The following is a 20,749-nucleotide window of genomic DNA, read 5'->3' on the forward strand; positions in this document are numbered from 1 at the left end:
TAATATTTGGAAACCGATGCAATATGGGGATTATTCCTTAATTAATCGCCTACTTTTCTAAAACATGCATTATGTATAATAATGGTGTGCTTTTTATGAAACGAATGCAATATTTTTCTAAAACGTATCATATAGAGATCAAATACCTCGCTATGAGACCGATGAATAACGTACTATGTTTATAGTATTATGGACGGGTCGTTTCACATTCGGAAACATCTTGTGTTGTAACATATTATTAGCCATTATGTAATGGTCGTGTGTAAACATGTATTTTTATATTATCATTGATTGATAATCTATATTATGTCAGTTAAACCTTTATCAATAAAATAAAAGTTATGGTTTGTTTTAAAAATGAATGCAGTCTTTGAAAAACGTCTCATATAGAGGTCAAAACCTCGCAATGAAACCAATTAATGTGAAACTTTTATAATCGATATGAACGGGGCATTTCATCTTTTACATAAATTTGTTTTCTATACAAATATTATTAATAATGTCGGGTTCATAATCAGTGTAAAATAACTTTTTGAATACTTATTTTGATCATGTCAATCGATAGTGTTATGTCCTTTTGTATGCTTAACTAAAAACTCACTTTTTTATTGTTGTAATGGAACACTCACTTTGGGTTACTAGATCATAACTCATCATTCGTTACCATACTTTTAATGGTTTCAATACATATACTTCTAAAGTGTTTCGTCATTAATATGCTATCAACTTATATAACTTATAAATTCGTAACCAAGGAAGGAATATTTGATAGAGTATGTTTGATAAATAAGGATGTTTTGGTTGAATGTTAAATGTTGTTTGCATTTTAATTGTTTGATAAAAAGCTTGAAGGTTATTTTTTTTCCCATGATGGCAATCAAAGGAACACTATGGATGGGCTCATATTTCTTGTACTTACTGTATACTATCGTCTATCATATCTTTTATTATATATATAATTTCTATTAGTTTTGCTGACATAGCTTCTATACTTTTGTTAACCTCTTTTACTTTTGTTATAATGTTGTTAGAAAAACATTTCATAAAAAATGTAATACATTAATATTACAACTGTATGTTTATGACTCATATTACCACATGTCTTTGACGAGGTTGAAACATGTATTTTCAATCAATATCTTGATATTCATTAATTGTATATTCACTAAAACTCTAATTTTTTTTAATTGAATTCTAATTATTTAACGTTTTCATTGCAGTTGTATACACAACTGAATTTCAAAAACGTGGCTTCCCCCATGCACACATATGTCTGTTTTTGAAGTCTATTGAAGATTAAGAAGGAATGTATCAATACTAAAGTTATCGAAAACTAATTTGTATGCTATCTATGAACTATAATGTATGTTTAACGTTTTTTTTTTTAATATTTGAAGTATGTTTCATTATTATGAGATCCATCAAGTATAATCTATTTTTTAAATATGTTTCATTCTCATCAGATATATGATTTAAAATTTGATATGTATTAGGCGATTTTATTTCATTGTTCAGATTGTATTGAACATATCTGTTATGTGTGATGCACACAATATTGTTCAACTGATACTATTAAGTATAATGTTTCCTAAGTAATATATAATGTAAGACTATAAATCTATATCTATACATAACAAATTTATAAAGGTTTTTGAGTAATCGGCAACGCACGGGCTCAAAACTACAGGCTTTTAAACTCAAAATAATATTTAAAAAAACTTCAACACCACGGGTTCTTAAATAATTCTTATACTTTTCCTATGTTTTTAGTATCGTTATTTACATACCAATATGAACTGCAAATTCCTTTTATTGCACGATTTTTTACACATTCGTGTAACGCACGGGCTCAAAAAATGTTGTATACAAAGAAGTCTTTCAACACTTATAGACTTAAATTTTAAATATGTTTTAAATAATTTTCACTTGTATGATATATATGAACTATAATGTATGTTTAATGTTATTTTTATTTAAAATTTGAAGTATGTTTTATTATTATCAGATCCATCAAGTATAATCTATTTTTTAAATATGTTTCATTCATATCAGATATATGAAACATAATATATGTTTTAATGTTATGTTACTAATATTATACGTACGCAATCTTTGAAATAATATTAAATCCAACGTGCAACGCACGGGCTCTTAAACCTATATATATATATATATATATATATATATATATATATACACACACACACACACTACAAATATTAAATATTATTATTATTATGTAAAATAAAATATAAAATCTAAACTATTAATAAAAATAATAATACTTAACAATGAGTACGGAGTATATTATCTATATTTAATTAATCTATTTGCGAAGTATTATTTTTTTAGTACGGGGTATATATCTCCGGCCAATTAATCCATATATATTCCATAGTCATTTTAAAACCCCAGGTGTAGATCATATCTATCAAAAGTTACTGGATTAAAAATTCACAGCGTACATCTAAAAACTTTTTCAATTTAACATTACTTTCGATGCAGATCACAAATTAACCTCATACCAATTAAAGATCCATTAGCCAAAATCCCCAATCTATCTATCTATCTATCTATCTATATTACATTATATAAATCGCGTGATGATTATCCTACGTGTCAACTTCTTATTAAGTCTTAACACATGTCAACTCCTCCTTTATTCCTGTCACATATCATTCTATCATTTATTTCCATATATTAATTGAATTATTAAATTTATTAATTTAATTTAATATACAGATTTCATTACCAAAAATATAAAATATTCTTATTGCGCATAAATTTAAAAAAATTACATTAATATAATATTTGTAGAATATTATATAAACGAACGGGCTTATGTTTGTCAATTGAAGTTAAAATAGTAATTTTGGTAATCTTTAAAGATATTTAGATGTATGTATGCTATGCATTCTTTTGAGATTTTGACATAAAGGAATTAATTTGTAGATAAAAAGATAAACAATTAGAAATGTACATGAAATATTATTCTTAACGGTCGATTTTCAAAACAAATTTTTACGGTCTCATGTTTGTCGTTTTATCGATTATTTATCAAATGAAGTTAAAATAATTCCAACGGACGGGCTCATAATGTATGCGGTAGTATTCAATACTAATGTTTTTGATACAAATGTTATTAGTAATAAATGGTTTTTTTTATTGTAATTGTATTACACATTTGATAACTATAAGTATTAATATTATCGACTACTAATTTATACAAATGTCGTGCAACGCACGGACATATAAAACTAATGTTTATCTTTTCACTATTCACTTTCATTTCATTTGTAATGCGAGTAATATAATGACATTTTACGTATCCCGAGAACTAACTTTTCATTTTTCTATTCAACGGGTATTGAATGCACGGGCTCTACAAGGAAGTTTTGCAGCACTGTTTTATCTAAGCTTATGTTTTTGCACGATTTTTTACCCGCTCGTGCAATGCAACACCACGGGCTCTTAAACTCATAGAGAATTTTTAAAATTTGTCAACACCTCGGGCTCTTAAACTCAAAAGAATTTATAAAATTTGTCAACACCACGGGCTCTTAAATAATTCTTATAATTTTTCTATTTTTTTTAGTATCGCTATTTACATACCAATATGAAATGCAAATTAAATTTTGCACCTTTTTTTACACACCCATATAACGTACTGGCTCAAAATCAAAAAACTAGTGTATATATAGTCTAGATATATAGATCGCATGATGATTATCCTACGTGTCAACTTCTTATTAAGTCTTGACAAATATCAACTCCTCCTTTATTCCTATCACATATCATTCTATCAGTTATTTCCATATATTAATTGAATTATTAAATTTATTAATTTAATTTAATATACAGATTTCATTACCAAAAATATAAAATATTCTTATTGCGCATAAATTTAAAAAATTACATTAATATAATATTTGTAGAATATTATATAAACGAACGGGCTTATGTTTGTCAATTGAAGTTAAAATAGTAATTTTGGTAATCTTTAAAGATATTTAGATGTATGTATGCTCTGCATTCTTTTGAGATTTTGACATAAAGGAATTAATTTGTAGATAAAAGGATATACAATTAGAGATGTACATGAAATATTATTCTTAACGGTCGGTTTTCAAAACAAATTTTTACAGTCTCATGTTTGTCGTTTTATCGATTATTTATCAAATGAAGTTAAACTAATTCCAACGGACGGGCTCATAATGTATGCGTTAGTATTCAATACTAATGTTTTTGATACAAATGTTATTAGTAATAAATGGTTTTTTTATTGTAATTGTATTACACATTTGATAACTATAAATATTAATATTATCGACTACTAATTTATACAAATGTCGTGCAACGCACGGGCTCATAAAACTAATGTTTATCTTTTCACTATTCACTTTCATTTCATTTGTAATGCGAGTAATATAATGACATTTTACGTATCTCGAGAACTAACTTTTCATTTTTCTATTCAACAGGTATTGAATGCACCGGCTCTACAAGGAAGTTTTACAGCACTGTTTTATCTAAACTTATGTTTTTGCACGATTTTTACCCGCTCGTGCAATGCAACACCACGGGCTCTTAAACTCATAGAGAATTTTTAAAATATGTCAACACCTCGAGCTCTTAAACTCAAAAGAATTTATAAAATTTGTCAACACCACGGGGTCTTAAATAATTCTTATAATTTTTCTATTTTTTTAGTATCGCTATTTACATACCAATATGAAATGGAAATTAAATTTTGCAAGTTTTTTTAAACACTCGTATAACGTACTTGCTCAAAATCAAAAAACTAGTGTATATATAGTCTAGATATATAGAAATTATTAAAATTCATCAGTTCCATTATCATCGCACAGTCTCTTCAAGTGGCATGCCAATTTGTGTGTGTGTGAGAGAGAGAGAGAAACAAACAAACAGTGTACTTTCCTAGAACTATCCCTGATTTTCATTAGTTCAATTTCTTCAAAAATCAACATATACTTTTTTCACAGTTTTTCCCTAAATTAAATTAAAGATCTATCAATATCAATACCGCTATCCGTTGACCTAGTCGGAGAATCCCCACGTTGTTTCGCTGGAGATTGGCTCTGCCGCTTCTGCTGCTCGCTTCACCACCACTCGTTCTCATCAGGTACGCTCAAATTACACTAACAATTTCTCCTTTTCATGACTACAAGGTATGATTTTTAAAGTCCGTGTTTAATTTTGAAAATGAAATGATTTTTGTGATTGATGCAGCAAGAATTGTATGATTTTGGAGAAAGGAAGATGAGGGTAATCATGTGTTAAAAGGAATCAGCTGAATGGGGACTAGTATGGTTTTGGAGGTAACCGAATAATCCATCCATGAAGACATTTCAATAATTTAAGTCGCAAGTAAACACGTTCACTTTCTGACCGAATAAGCTTTTTGCCAGTCAACTCAGTCCGTTAATACGTAAGTAAACAGGCCCTAACAAGTCAAAAATAAAAATAAAAAATAAAAAAAAATCCTGCATTGCAACATTGGTTTGGGGATACGGGATACCTGTATCATCATCATCGTCATCATGTCATCTTTGTTCAAAGAAGTTGATTACTTACGAATCCCGTATGCTGATATCAAAGCTGCTACCAATAACTTTGACATCGTAAACATGATAGGAATTTACCATAGTAAAAATGTGAATTACTATGTGTACGAAGGAGAACTATTTCGGTCTGGAAAAAGAATCAATATTATTGTAGAAAGGATTCTAGGTATCCAAGAAGTACAACTCTTGGAAGGGGTATCAGTTATTTCTCGTTTTAAGCATAATAATATTCCCACTTTTGTTGGGTTTTGTTACGACAAGTACTTGGGCGGTTACTTAGTTAGTGAATGTGAATTTATGGAAAGTCTCGAACAAATACTAAACATCACACCTAATCCAAGTATCAGGAAATCAGAATATCGCATCCGTGAAAACCTTACATGTTACCACATGTTGCAAATATGTTTGGGTGTTGCCCGAGCCTTGAGTCATATCCATGATTGTCATGCCATACATGGCAGTTTCAACAGCTATAAAATATTTTTGGATAAAGATTTTGAGGCTAAGGTTGTTGGTTTATTTGAGAACCCTGAATATTTTCCTCTTACTAGATATACCTGCTACGTTGACCCAGAGTCTGAATGTCTGAATATATTCCTCACACCGAAAAGTGATGTGTATTCTTTCGGTGTGGTTTTGATTGACGTGTTTTGTCAGCAGCACGCCGCAGATCAGTCCTGGCACTACCTGGAATTTCCAGAGATTCCTGAAATCGAGTATACACACTTTGATGATAATATACGCAAACAAATGAACTCAAAAGCAAGACCATTTTGTTAGAAACGGTTAATAAATGCTTGAATAATGAACGTGAAGAGCGCCCGGACATGGCTGAGGTTGTGAAACAACTTGAGGAAGCTTTATTTCTTCAATGGAAACATGAAAATCCGGTAAGCCCGTCATTTTTATTTGTATACTTTTCTTTCTGTTGTTCTGTGTTATTAGATGGGCAAATCCGGATCAAAGATATTAATAATTAACTAAGTTTTGAGAGAAAAATGACATCTTTTTTAACCAATCAATTATTATGAGCATAATAGCCTCGTTTTTCTTAATAGATTGTTACATATTTATTAGTGGAGAAAATTAGTTCCAAACTGATTAAGCCCTACATATACTTAGAAACCGGTGTCTGTTTGTCTTGATGAATAAATAAGCAATTTCTCGAGCACTTCAACGCATGGTTCCCCATGTACTTTGTGTCATGGGATAGGGAGAGGTCATGGGTTCGATCCTTAAGGATGCCATGATTTTCTTTAAACCAATTGAACACCAATAATGATGGTATATATCGACCCTATAGAGAGGTTTTATCGGATTCGTTCACGGACCTCTACCCGGACCACTGCCCAAATGGATGTGTTCCCGGGTACCGTCGATCGGGTTCGGGTTTCCGCCCGAACGTGTGTGTTACGTGCAAATGATGAGGGTCATTGAAATAAATGATCTACTGATGCCAAAAAATCGGCGTTAAAAAAAAAAACAAAAGTTCGTTAAGAAGTAAGAACGTTCTTTATCGTCCTTTCTAGCACTTTAGTACAAGAAAGCTACATGACTCATATTCTTTTTGTTACTAATTGTTACAGGAAATCATCAAGATTGGACTTGATGATGTAAAGTTAGCCACAGAGAAGTTTGCTGAAAAATACCTTATTGGATCTGGTGGATATGGTAAGGTGTATAAAGCAAAACTTCCCATTTATGATCCTTTAATTTTGGAAATCCAAAGGATGAATCAAGAGGAAATTCTTAAGAAACGCAACCTTTTTGCAAAGTTCATTTTCGGAGGGAAGAACAAAAAGGAAATTCCTAAGAAGGCAACTACTAATAAGGAATGTCGTAAGAAACACCACACTTTAGCAATAAAACATATCGTAAATGATGAAAATGGGCATGGTAGACAAGGGTTCTGTCTAGAAATTGATATGCTTCGTAAATGTAACCATCCCAACATAGTGTCACTTATCGGTTATTGTGATGAAGATTCTGAATTGATCCTTGTATATGAGTTTGTTCCAAATGGTTCCCTTGATGATTATTTGGAAAGCACAAAGAAAGAAACTTATCTTAATTGGGTTCATCGGATTAAAATGTGCCTTGATATTGCACGTGGGTTAGATTATCTACACACAAAGGTGAGTGATGAAGAAAGGATAATACATCGTGATATTAAAAGTGCCAACATATTATTAGGAACGAATTGGGAGGCCAAGATTGCTGACTTTGGGCTCTCCAAGTTCTACCGTGTGAATCAATTGACGAGCACTATCGTGACAGATAGAATTGCTGGCACTAATGTCTACTTGGATCCTGAATATTCAAAAACGGGTAAATTAAAAAAACAATCAGACATATACTCATTCGGAGTTGTTTTATTCGAAATATTCTCTGGAACATTGGCCTATGAAAAAATTTACACCGATGAAAATGACAAGGGACTTGCAGCAGTAGCACGGAGGCGCTTCTCCGAGGGAACACTAATGGAAATAGTAGACCCAGAGGTAATGGAAGAAACTGAGGAACGCTGTTTTGGTCTGAAGGTGGGACCTAATCATGAGTCTCTGGAAACATTTGCAAAAATTGCAATTCAATGTTTAGCAGAAACTCAAGGGGAGCGACCAAAACTGACAGACATCACCAAGGAACTTGAAATTGCATTAAGCCTTCAAGTAAGTCAATGCTTTTAATCCAATATAATAATTATTGTTTTTGTATGCTTGACCTCTAAATAGTTAATAAAACTTTTTTCTGTTGAAGTGGTAAAATAGTTAAACAATTAAAAGATGACCGGTGTAATCAATACCTTTTCTAGAATATGGTTAAGCAAAGCTAACACACCTTTTTTTTTTTTTTTTTTTTTAACGGCAAGCTTTGCAAAGCTAAGTTAACGCTAAATTATGGGCTCTAATCTCACAAAAAGAAAGTTGACGTTAGACTGGTAAAGTGCATGGATTATTACCATTATTAAACTTATTATTTTTTACCCTGTGTGATCTTCAAAACCGTTTATTTATATAACTGTTTTTTGTCAATAATATAAAAATACCATTTGTCTATTTGGATCCCTGGTTGAAGGTCTTTTTAAATGTAAAAGATGAAGGTTTAGAGAATGGTCCCGATGCTTTCATTCAAATTTTACTTTTCATCCTGTAAGTTCATAACTTACACATATAAGCCTTTATTTTGAAACTTCTTGCAAGGATGATCATTAAAGTATAGATCATTATAGAATTTGTTACATCAGATATATATGATTTTCAAAAATGAACAAACAACAGTGAATTAATGTATAAGCTTTCATACACTTTAAAACGACAAAGAAAAACTTCTAAATTGTAAAGGTTCAAACAAAATATCATTTGTAGCCGTATGAAATTTTATTTTTGATTTAATATAATTTAGTATTAATAATAATAAACTAATAATCATCTAAATCCTAAACAAAATACAACATATTTATCTATATCTAAAATTTCAAGGTGGGCATTTGTATGGAAGTAAATTGGAGGTCGATTTTGTTAATTATGTATACATAATGTAAGTCAACAAAAGTCACGGAAAGCTCCACCAATGATAGCCATTCTCCCTCTATCTATCTCTTAATCCTTTATTTGACTAATCAGTGGTCCTCCTAACACTTACATATATTAAATGAAATGAAAAGCTTGTAAGTTTTCTCTATATGATGTCTTTATTTTCCGTAGAATTCGTTACATTTCAATACAGTAAAAACTTGAGTAAGTTATCATGTTATCAAGTATCCCACGATTCACAGGAAACGCGCAAGGACATTCATGAATTTTCACTTGAGGACATGCAATTGGCCACCGAAAACTTTAGTGAAAAAAATTTCATTAAAAAGGAAGGGTTGGGGATGTTATATCGAGGAGAAGTTCCAAATGACATTGGATGTAAAATTCCAGTCATTTTAAAGGTTACCAAATCTTCAGAAGAAAATAATTTTTTAAGAGAGCTTGAAATCCTCTTTGGGCATAAACACGAAAATATTATTGGCATTGTTGGTTATTGCAAGGAAAAGGGTGATAAAATTATCGTTTATGAAAATGCATATAACGTAAATACTCTCAATAGCCATGTGAATGATGTTAGTCTTACATGGACAAAAAGACTTGAGATATGCTTAGGCATTGCAAACGGGTTAAAATTTCTTCATAAAGGTTTTGCAAGACAACAATCGGTTGTACATAGAGATATTAAAAGCGCTAATATCATACTAAATGGAGATTGGAGTCCAAAATTATGTGGTTTTGGGTTTTCTTTGATAATTCGTAAAAATCAAGAGATGGAGTATTTCGTTAATGATGTTTCAGGGTCACTCGACTATTGTGATCCCGTGTATTGTGATCCCGTGTATTGTGATCCCGTCTACTGGAAAACTGGGTTTTTAACTAAAGAATCTGATATTTATTCCTTTGGTGTGGTTTTATTTGAGATGTTGTGTGGAACACTTGCATGTGTAAAGGATTTTAGAGAATCTAAGCAATTTCAAGAATTTTTAGTCGAAGAGATTGTTTTAGAGGGTATTAAGGAGCAAATTGAAGCCAAATCGCTAGCTACATTTGGAAGGATTGCCTATCAATGCTTGCATGAAGAGCCAGAAAAACGACCAAAAGCGAATGAAATATATATGCAACTCAAGAAAGCATTAGATATCCAAGTAAGATTTCAGAATTACAACTTTTCTATATTTCAACGAATAAATGGCAATCATAATTTGCAAATAAAATTGGAACTATCTAGAAATATAAAAAGTACTTACAAACACGTGATGTTTTTAATAAATAAAAATTTTCAGGTGTTGAACGATAGATTGGCTGTCAAAAAAGATTTGTATTCGTTGAAACTCGAAGAAGGAGGTGATCTGAGTGACCATATTGTCACCTTTAATCAATTAGTTTCGAAGTTGTCCACCATAAATGAGATTATAAAAGAAGAGGACTTGGCACTATATATGTTGTTATCATTACCAAAATCGTACAAACGATTCGTGGACAATATGTCAACTGGAATCACCAGCTTGAAACTTCGAGACGTACTTCAGAAGTTGGTTGACAAGAACTATATAAACGAGATCTCTTATGTGTGAAGCATCCATTAGCTACATAGGTTGTCAGAATTGTTTCAACTTTAAATCATGGTACGAACATAAAAGTCCCTAAAGACAGCTTGATTACGTTAAGTGGTTGTTATTTAAGTTAAATTTGCTGCAAATTTTTTTTTTATTTTATTTTTGCACAATTTCAACTATGTAGATGAGTAATTGTAGTCAAACCATATACCTCAACAAGGGAAATATGAATACTAATTAAATACAAAGCAGGTAAGTACTTAGTGGCATTACACATACACGCCAGCATATGTGGTTAGTGGTTACATTGTAGACCTATTATAATGCCGATGTAATCATCATTTTTCAGCTTCCTATATATGAACATCATGATCTCTGATGTTCATGACCTGTAAATCAAACGCCAGTAAAACATACATGTATTATGACTTTAATTTCCTAATATATTGTGAGTAAAAATCTAATTAGTGATTTGAGTTGTAATCTAATTTAGGTTTTTATTGTGTCATGCTTATAAATAGGAGCCTTTTGTTGGGTTTAGGTGAAGAGGTTGAGGGGAAAAAAAAAAGAGTTTATTAGAGTCGTCTCCTTTCATCTCATGTGGTGTGTTAGGGTAATCTTGAAAGCCTAAGTTTTGGCCCACAATTGTAGCAGTCCAATCAAATAAGCTTAGCCCAAACTGAATGTTGCTGAGCATATTATGAAATAGCAGTTGGAAATTAAAGTGCACGTGAAGCTAGAATTGGTATTCTAGTGAGACCAAAATTCTAGGGATAAAGAGTGGGTCATAGCTTGAAAATATGAGAAATATTTAGTGGGTCGTACGTGGGTCATAGATGCATTGTATGGAGTCTTTTTAGCTGATAAAAAATAAAAGAGCAAATCAAAATATTAGCCATATTAGCCTGATGTAGTCAATTGTGTTTTTTTTGTGTTGTTTATACTCAATTAAAATTGAGTGTATTGTATGAATGTTCGAACAAGGTGGCTTTGGTAATTTAATAACGACGACGAATTCCGTTATTGTAATCGTAGAGTGGTGTGAGGATATTATAAAATACAATTGAAAGAATAAAAGATCGATTGTTTGTATTGATAAAACAAAGAATTGATACAAGCTTGAAAACTGTACTAGCCTTTAAAAGCTCGCGCGTTGCACGGCGACTCTTAATCAATATTGCAAAGTTTTAAATTATGATTAAACCGCAATAAAGTAAATTAAAATAAACCCCAACACAGAATACATCTTTGATCTAACACCCTCTATCAAAGCCTAAATTACATAAGACAAATATTCTCTGACCTGAATCTATTTGCTAACTAAGAGTTAAAGGCTTTGACACTACATTTTCACTCATTTTTACATCAGTAGCCAATAGTTCACACTGCATATACAAAATTGTAATTTAAATCAGTTCATATAGAAGCAACAGTAGGCTGAAATTACAGCCAAAGATCTTCTACAAAATGCATATCATTGATGCTCATTTGTGTAACTACAGTATTTTTCGTTAAACTAAACACACGAGAAAAAAAAAAAAAAAAAAAAAAAAATGTCAGGCCATAGCTGAAAGGGAAAGGGACTGGAATACAAATCTACCCTTTCACTTTTATCAAATTACATTCATTCCATTTAGATGCTACATCTTGACATTCTATTATTTGGCCTAGTAAAGTCAAAACAACAATTCTTTTGAGCAACCTCCATATATAACAACAAAAAATGATCCAGTATATATATGTATAATGTAGAATATACAGTATGCATATTTGATTACAATTACACTTCCTGTAAATGATCACACATATATAGTCAATGCATGACCATGTGAATGAGCGTTACGGGTCAAAAAGATCATTTATAGTACTGATCACGTTGACTGGTAACAGTTTTTTGACCAATTTTAAAAGTTTGTATATATTTTTGAGTTTTTTAGTGAACTCAATGTATAAATGTATAGCCTTGAGCTTCAATTCAGGTGAAAAGACTCTGTGTTTTGGCAACAAATTGACCTGTGATGCATAGATTGAAAAGGATGTTTGGAAGTGCATTTTCCAAGCCCAAATAAGTTGAAGCACGAGTGCCTAATAACAGTGGGCTGTCCTGAATTTCATGTAAAAAACATTGCCTGTACTCAATGAAAATGTTGCACATCCATTACAACCAAAAATATTTAAGCATAAATAAATACCATGATGTTTTTGAGCAAATAATTGTATAAAGCATGTCGTGTAGTGGAACAATTGATGTGAATACCTGGCCAGTGCTCTCGTTGTTCAACATTTAAACTTACACTATCAGCAAGGTCCTTGACACCTTGAAAAAGAAAAAAAAAAAATTTGATCAGATGATTTTATCTTTATAAGGTGTAAGAACTTTTCAACCACATAAATATGTCAAATATAGGTGGCATCGTATAAGATGTTAAAACGTTATTAACTCTGACACGAAGTGATAGTCATTTTTACCCGATTTGTGACAAGACATTGCAATGCGAAAGATATAGCAATCTTGTTGATTAACCTGATTCCAAGTTCTATCTCCCACGTTCATTATCACCACAATTCATGTAAATGGTAAATAAATAAAAAATATACACCATTCTTTACTCAAGCATATCATTAATCAAAAAAGGTAATAAAAAATCCTAAAAGCATTAAAATAATTTACCATAAATAACTCTTAATGAAACTCAAAAAGATGAATAAATTTTGTGAAGATTCTCCAAATTGTTGGTCAACACACTCTGTAATTTTCCAGTAACAAAGTTAGCAACATTTGTTCATGAATATTATATGCAAATCTATCGACACATTATTTGACAAAGAGAAAAATAAATTTTAGTTGATAAAGACTATGCATATCAAAATTTGACAATGTGAAACCTAGTTTTATACAACCACAAAATCAAATTGTTATAAAACGTTATTTGCTTACAGATTGAAAATGGTTATTCCTCAACGCTGAAGTAGCAGAGAGAATTATATAAATGACAATGTCAAACATCATCATCATGGAAATAACATCATACTTTAATTTATGTAAAGTTATTGGAAGCTTCTTCTACCATAATAGTTGTGTCTTTCTATTAAAACAAAAGATTAACAAAACCAATTCTAACACTAATATAACTTGCTACCCATCACAACACAAAACTACTACTAAATGAATATTAGGAAGGCGAAAACAGATAAATTACCTGAAATTCACGGAATCAAAGCAATCCCAACCTTTAAAGACCAAAGTAAGACTACTCGTAATCATTGCAGATGCAATGAACTGATTCATAAGGCATCACTACATGCTTATATCAATCTTTACCTTCTTGTAATACAGTTTCCACGTGCAGTCTAGGACACTTCACAAGAGCTCCGCTGAAAGTATATATCATGTATTGTAAGTTACTTGGTCCTGGGGCATATGCATTCATTGAAAATAATATCAGTCATCATTTTATATAAAACACAAAATTCTAAATATACTGTAGTTCTTAAAAATAGAAGATACCAACCTGAATTCTCATTAGTTACATAGGATTATGCACCGCCTGGTTGAGGTTCACCATTTTCACCATCTTCTTGAGACTCCCGTAAAGTCGATCATTGTCACCTACAAAACTGAAAGTTCCTATACTGGAGCAACGGCAATTCTTTTTTTGCAAATTATTGTAGGTGACAATTTTTACCCATTTTGAATTCGTTCATTGGGGCTTGTCAACTCTAGAATAACTTGCAAAAAGAGAGAGAGAGAGAGAGAGAGAGAGAGAGAGAGAGAGAGAGAGAGAGAGAGAGAGATAGAGAGAGAGAGATGAAAGATTGGACATTTGACGATTTTGGATGAAATGCAGTCAAATTGGGTGACCGGTTAAGAATTATGATAATTCACCTTAACAATTGTTTGTTAGTTATCCTTGCTTGCAAGAACCCGCCCATTTCACATAATAAGTGGCCTAAAGTTGACTTAATTTAGAAGAGAACTTTCAAAAGTAGCGTTCATCGGTTTTGTTTTACAGTGAACGTTCAGAGGTTTATTTAATGAAATAGTTAAAGCATTGGAGAACCTTTTTTTGTGGTTGAATAATAATATTTAAACACTTGCATAATGATCGAGCAAAATGCAACCATATGTGGTTGTTCCATCGTTTAGGCTCAGCTGGTAGCCTGGTAGGCTAACAGGACCGTCTCCACAACATTTATGATTTCGGGAACGATTATCAGATGCATACACTTCGACCCGTCCGGCATACCAAAAAGTGAAAAATAATAAGTACATACGTTATTACAAACCCATAAATCTTGATTAAATCCAGTTACACCTACAGTCAAACAAAAAGCAAAAGAATGCATAAATATGAGTAAGATATTCATGTAATTTCAATAATGATGCATAACATATATGATAACAATTAGGAGTAACAACATTACAGAACAGATTGTAAGCAACTTTAAAAGACATTAATAGTATCAACTTACCATCAATATTCAACGGATTACTACTCCGAATCAGACTCTACTAACACGAACAGTTTCATCATATATGAAAATCAAAAAAATATCAACACCAACAAAAGAGAAACATAAGCAATTGCACAAACATTAATGCAGGAAATAAAAGATTACACGTTCTTAGAACTTGAACACCGTATGAAATTTCAGCAAAAGCAGATCTAATAGCTGTATATTGATAAGCAGTACAACTATCTGGTTGAACATCATGGACAACACCAACACTATCACCACTCACCCTTAACTCAGAATCTGTTAACTCAGATAATTGACCACCATAATCGACAAACTGTTCGCTTAACACACTACAAAAACTGCCACAAAACAATCTTTCTTTAAGTAGTTTTTGAGTGTGATGTTACCTAAGCATACCATGTAAGATACCAAGAATCAATATAGAAACACCGAGATTAAAGACAATCACTCTCAGTGACTTACTCTCATAGATTCCTTTGGTAGAAACTTTGTCATTTGCTCCATTTCAAGTCTCTTGTATTTGATATATATCTCTTTCTCTCGTTGTTTATTGCGCACAATAAGTCTTCTTCTATCTTGCACTCGCTATCTTCCCTCTTCTTTTCCCTCCTCACTTGTTCATCTATCTTCAGAAATAAAAAAAAAAGTTAATGATTCAGCTCTTGTACGAAAAGTAGTATGATTTGGTGAGGACTATATATTGCACCTCAAACATGTCAAATAGAATCATCAACATCTTGGCTTGATGGTATCCTTGGTTTCACTTAGGTGTGGACTCAAGTTCGAGTCCCACTCTTTAAAAATACCCGTGGTAGGCTTACTTACCATAAGCCGGATTGCCCCGTTGGAAGGTTTTACCGACCTATTCAGGACCCAGATCCGACCCGCCTGCCCCTCGGGATGGTTTAAGGTTCGGATCCCTGTAATATGGTTCGGGTTTCCTGCCCGAACATGTGTGTGTGTGCAAATGATGAGTGTCGTTGAAATAAATGATACGCTGATGCAAGCTTACCGTTCAAAAAAAAAACATGTCAAATAGAGGGAGAAAAAAAACCTTTTAAGATAATATTATAGAAATCGATTAAAATCAAATTAAAACCCTAACTTGGATTTCACACACATAACGGACAGGCGTGACGATTCAAAGGAGAAACTTTGATGAAAACCAAAATCCCTAATTAATCGACTACTCAACTCGTCATATAACAAATCGAAATCAAAATACAGCGATAACTCATGGCCGAGGTTTTAAGATGATGAACATGGCGGCGAGTTTGTGCTGGCGACGTCGTCGTCTTCCTCGTCATGCCGGTGACCGGAGATCTTTCCGGCGGTTTCGAGAATTTGTCTTTAATATATACAGTAATATTTGTACGGTTTTGTAGAGAATAAGATTACGGATTAATTGGTGATACTTACTTCAGCTAATATGGCGGAATGAAGGCATAATTGACTGTGAAAAGGATTTGGGGGTTTTTATTTTTGAAGAGAGAACGGTTTGAGGAGAAGGATACGGGTTAATTTACGGTTCATTTTCTGTTTTACCTGCTAATAATCATTATTTGACAAATGTCATTTTTTTTCAGAATTTTGAAGATTAATTAAGCTTTAATCTGTAATTAATACGTGGATTAAGAGGTTGAGGGTAATTATCGGAATGACACGTGGCCATATACCACTTGCTTTATAGTGTTAAATAAAAAAAAGATGCTATATAAGAGCCCTATTTTTACTGTTGCAAGGAGTCTATTTTTATGTATGGAAAGTATTTTTATAAATACATAGCCGTTCGAGGTTTTAGAGTGATCTTCTAAAATAGGAAATGATGAGTCATTCCTTCTTATCCTATTACTGCAGTTGTCTCTTTCTTCAAATAGGTATGTACCTTCTAACACTCCTCCTCATGTTGAATAAGGGGTTCTCGATATGTAGCTTCACGAGAACTTCTTTAAGAAGTCTTTTGTTGACTAATTTGGTGAGTAGAAGAGTCTAGTGATCAACTGGTTGTGAATATATTCGTTGTTAGTCATTAATTGATGTGTTTTGATTTAATCACGAATTGATTTGTTATGAATCTGATTAAAAAAGTTTATCTACTTTTAATATAATGTATCTATATGGATAGATCTCGAAAAATTAATAAACTAGGACTTTGGATTTGCGTATTTTCGTTACCGTATGCGTAAGTTATGCTCAATTAAAGTTTTGTTAGGGTTTTGCATGCAATACGAATTTTCTGGTGTTTATGCTTTATGAATGAGCCATTGAAATTCTTACCACTGAATTCCTTGTTAAAAATCACTCAAGATAGACTTAAGAATCATGTTAAAAGGTTACGTATAGCTCTCGATATGATTAAACGAATGTTGGTGACTCGTATTGAGCTGAAACTGTTTTCGTATACACTCTAAATGACCTCACATGAACTAGAAATTATTTGAGACTTTGATCTTCTGGAATGTTATTATTTAGATGTTCCTAAGCACATTTCATTTGTATGATAGCTTCTGAAAACATTGTTTTCTATGTGTTATATGCATCACCAAATGACATGTCTGAATGTTGTCCAAAACAGAAGGTCTGACTTTGATGAATAAACTGTACAAAATGGCTACATGAAATGCTTTGATTATTTTACCACTGAAAATTTGGAATGTCTAGAGTCATCTCCAATTGGCCGTTCGTTAATAGCTATTTTCTAAATGAAATGATATTTTTTATAAAATTGTTGCTCGAGTAGAAACTGATTTGGTAAACCTTAAATAGACCTTGTCTGAAACCCGACTTGTAGACATCGTATGAGGTCCTGACTAGGATTTTTGGAAATTTTTATGAGTTTAGTTGTGATCTGGAGTTTGCAATATTACCATGATTTATGTGCTATGAATTATGTGCGTTGTTTGCAACTTGTGCATGAATTTTATGCTAAATGATAAACTGTGAACGCGTACTTGACAAACTGTGAGATAAATCATGTTAGTTGACTTAGGATTGACATTGTTGGTCCCTTGATAAACAACGGGAGTATTGTAGAGGGGGAGTGAATACAATTCTTCTTGATTAACTTAAGCAGTTTAAACAGTTTAGTATTTAAGCAAGTAAATTAAGTAGAGTCAAAGGTAATTTTCAACGGTTTATTCTTTATTGATTAAATCACAAAGAATTACAACTATCCTAGGCAATATGATATTTGGTTGATACAGATTTACCTAAGTATAGCTATTGAAGATATTTTAAACTATTACACGTTTGGACTCTAAATAAATAAAACCCACACCACTAGTTGTTACAATAGTGGATACATAAATTTATAGTAGTCCTATTAACCGTGTAATTGTTCTATTGTCCACTGGTACATAGGACGTCTGTACTTGTGGGGACAACTGCATCAGAGAGTGTGCTTTCCTCTTTCCTCTTTAGTAGCTATTTGCAGGAACACCACAATTCGGTTTGGCACCACTATTTGTTTAAACAAATAGAATGTTGTGTTCCCTAGGCGTTGACAAAGTATAACACATGTCTGCACATGCGTTAAACTTCTGCATTCCCACGTAGTCTTGTAAGGTCACTTGTCAGCCGTCGACACGTGTCCTTTTCTGTTCAACTTTGTTTTTGACTTCTGTTAAATAGTACATATGATGACCCGGGAATTTCCGACCAAATTTAAACTTAATCTTTATATAATTTTGACACGATAAGAAAAGCCTGTTAGGTTGAGTCTCAAGAATTTTGAACTGTTTCATATATGCATTTGACCTTTGACCATTTCCGACGATTCACGAACACATGGGTGTATATAAATATGTAAACATATATGTATATATATATATATATATATATATATATATATATATATATATATATATATATATATATATATATATATATATATATATATATATATATATATATATATATATATATATATATATATATATATATATATAGGACAATCACATTTTCATATTTAATATGCATACACATATTATATAAAGTATTTATAATAAATATACAACACATATTATCAAATAATATATAGTGTATAATTTTAATACATAATTTTAACAGGTTAAGTGTAATTACAAATTAAAAATGTAATACTAATATTATTAGTACTTTCATTAATATTATCAATGTTAATATTAACATTAAAAATCAGTATTAGTTATATTATCGAAAGATAATACATATAAGTTGTTTATATTATTATGAATCACGAATAAATTAATAACATTATTACTAGTATTGTTATTATTGATATTATTGTTATTATCAATAATAATAGCATTTTTATCATTAGTATTATTGTTATTAATAATAATATTGTTATACATTTTATGGCAACCATTATAATCATCATTAGTAACAATATTATTATTACTGATATTAAAAACTTGTATTATTTTTATTGATATTATAAATTATTTTTTCATTAATATTATCATTACCTCTATTGTTATTATTAGTATTTTTATTGTTTCTAATATTATTATTAACTGTATTAATATGTTTATATTTATTTATTTATTAATACTGAATGTTATATAACAGCATATCTAATTTAATTTAATTACGTACCTTTATCAGATTTTTTCTTTATTTGATTATGTTGGATTGTAGCTTACTCGTCCATAACAATTTGTATTTTTCTGTTGCACATTTTCCTTGTCGACCACATTCACTAGATAACAATATTTATACTGCTTAAATTATTGGATTACATTATATGGGTTATCTGTTGCGTATCAGTAAGGAAAAACAGAAAGAAAAATAAGAAAGAAACCGTTTGTTTCCCTGTTCTTGGTTTTAATTTATCAAAAACTCAATCCGAATAATAATTCAAAAAGTAAAAATGCAGATAGGTTAGAAATCTTTTATTGAATCTATCTTCAAAACCTCAATTCTCAAATCTTTATATCGAGCTAGAATTTTTGAGTCAAACTTCCGGAATAAAAGTCAACAGAATTTGTTCTTCGCAAAATACGAATTTGTTTTGATGTTTTTCATAAAATTGATGATTCCTAAAGTTATTGGAACGATTTCCAATCCTTTTCATGTTGGAAGTTTCTATTAAAACGAACTAGAAAGTAAAAATTGAATTGAAGTTCCTCAGGGCATTCAGCGAGCTGTATTTTTTTATTTTATTTTCTTTCAGTTTTAATTACTTTCCAACACACCCATTTGATTTATAAATCGGTTTAGTATCCTGAAAACAACACTTAATTTATATTTATAAATAACTTAAGAGTTTTGGTCGATTGGACTTCGTATGAGGAAGAAGAAAAGGTAATAACAGAATATGGTTTATATAAATTAGATTAGTGAAATAAAACAGAAAGACAGTTTAGCTCAACTGGTTAGGTGTTGGTACATATTAGTGAGAGGTCTCGGGTTTGAACCCTTGCAGGGTCAATATATTTCTTTTTGGGCGAATTTTTGAGGTAGTTTTCTTTATTTATTGTTACTATTATTATTATTATTATTATTATTATTATTATTATTATTATTATTATTATTATTATTATTATTATTATTATTATTATTATTATTATTATTATTATTATTATTATTATTATTATTATTATTATTGTTA

The 20,749-nt window shown here is 31.0% G+C and overlaps 2 protein-coding genes and 1 long non-coding RNA gene across 4 annotated transcripts; 2 read left to right on the top strand and 1 right to left on the bottom strand.

Annotated features, from left to right (window-relative positions):
• Positions 1-4,864: 4,864 nt before the first annotated feature.
• LOC139904473 (receptor like protein kinase S.2-like) lies at positions 4,865-11,032 on the top strand. 2 transcript variants are annotated; one of them, XM_071886402.1, is made up of 6 exons: positions 4,865-5,143; positions 5,251-5,780; positions 6,246-6,475; positions 7,172-8,254; positions 9,361-10,263; positions 10,402-11,032. In XM_071886402.1, the coding sequence occupies exons 3-6, from the start codon at positions 6,413-6,415 to the stop codon at positions 10,690-10,692; spliced, it is 2,340 nt and encodes a 779-aa protein (XP_071742503.1). In that variant the 5' UTR covers positions 4,865-5,143; positions 5,251-5,780; positions 6,246-6,412; the 3' UTR covers positions 10,693-11,032. The 2 variants fall into 2 exon arrangements, with proteins under 2 accessions (XP_071742503.1, XP_071742504.1); XM_071886403.1 differs by having other exon boundaries at positions 5,251-5,339.
• LOC139841428 (receptor-like protein kinase HERK 1) lies at positions 5,562-6,365 on the top strand. Its single transcript, XM_071831645.1, has one exon. It carries the CDS (start codon positions 5,562-5,564, stop codon positions 6,363-6,365), a length of 804 nt encoding a protein of 267 aa, XP_071687746.1.
• Positions 11,033-12,241: 1,209 nt separating the features above from the next.
• Positions 12,242-13,356, bottom strand: LOC139844795 (uncharacterized). The gene is made up of 3 exons (XR_011758091.1): positions 13,144-13,356; positions 12,932-12,991; positions 12,242-12,803 (listed from the first exon to the last, which is right to left on the bottom strand). It is a non-coding gene; the product is annotated as an uncharacterized lncRNA (long non-coding RNA).
• Between the last annotated feature and the right edge of the window lie 7,393 nt (positions 13,357-20,749).

This window comes from Rutidosis leptorrhynchoides, chromosome 4 (genome assembly GCF_046630445.1).
Source record: "Rutidosis leptorrhynchoides isolate AG116_Rl617_1_P2 chromosome 4, CSIRO_AGI_Rlap_v1, whole genome shotgun sequence".
Lineage (NCBI taxonomy): Eukaryota > Viridiplantae > Streptophyta > Magnoliopsida > Asterales > Asteraceae > Rutidosis > Rutidosis leptorrhynchoides.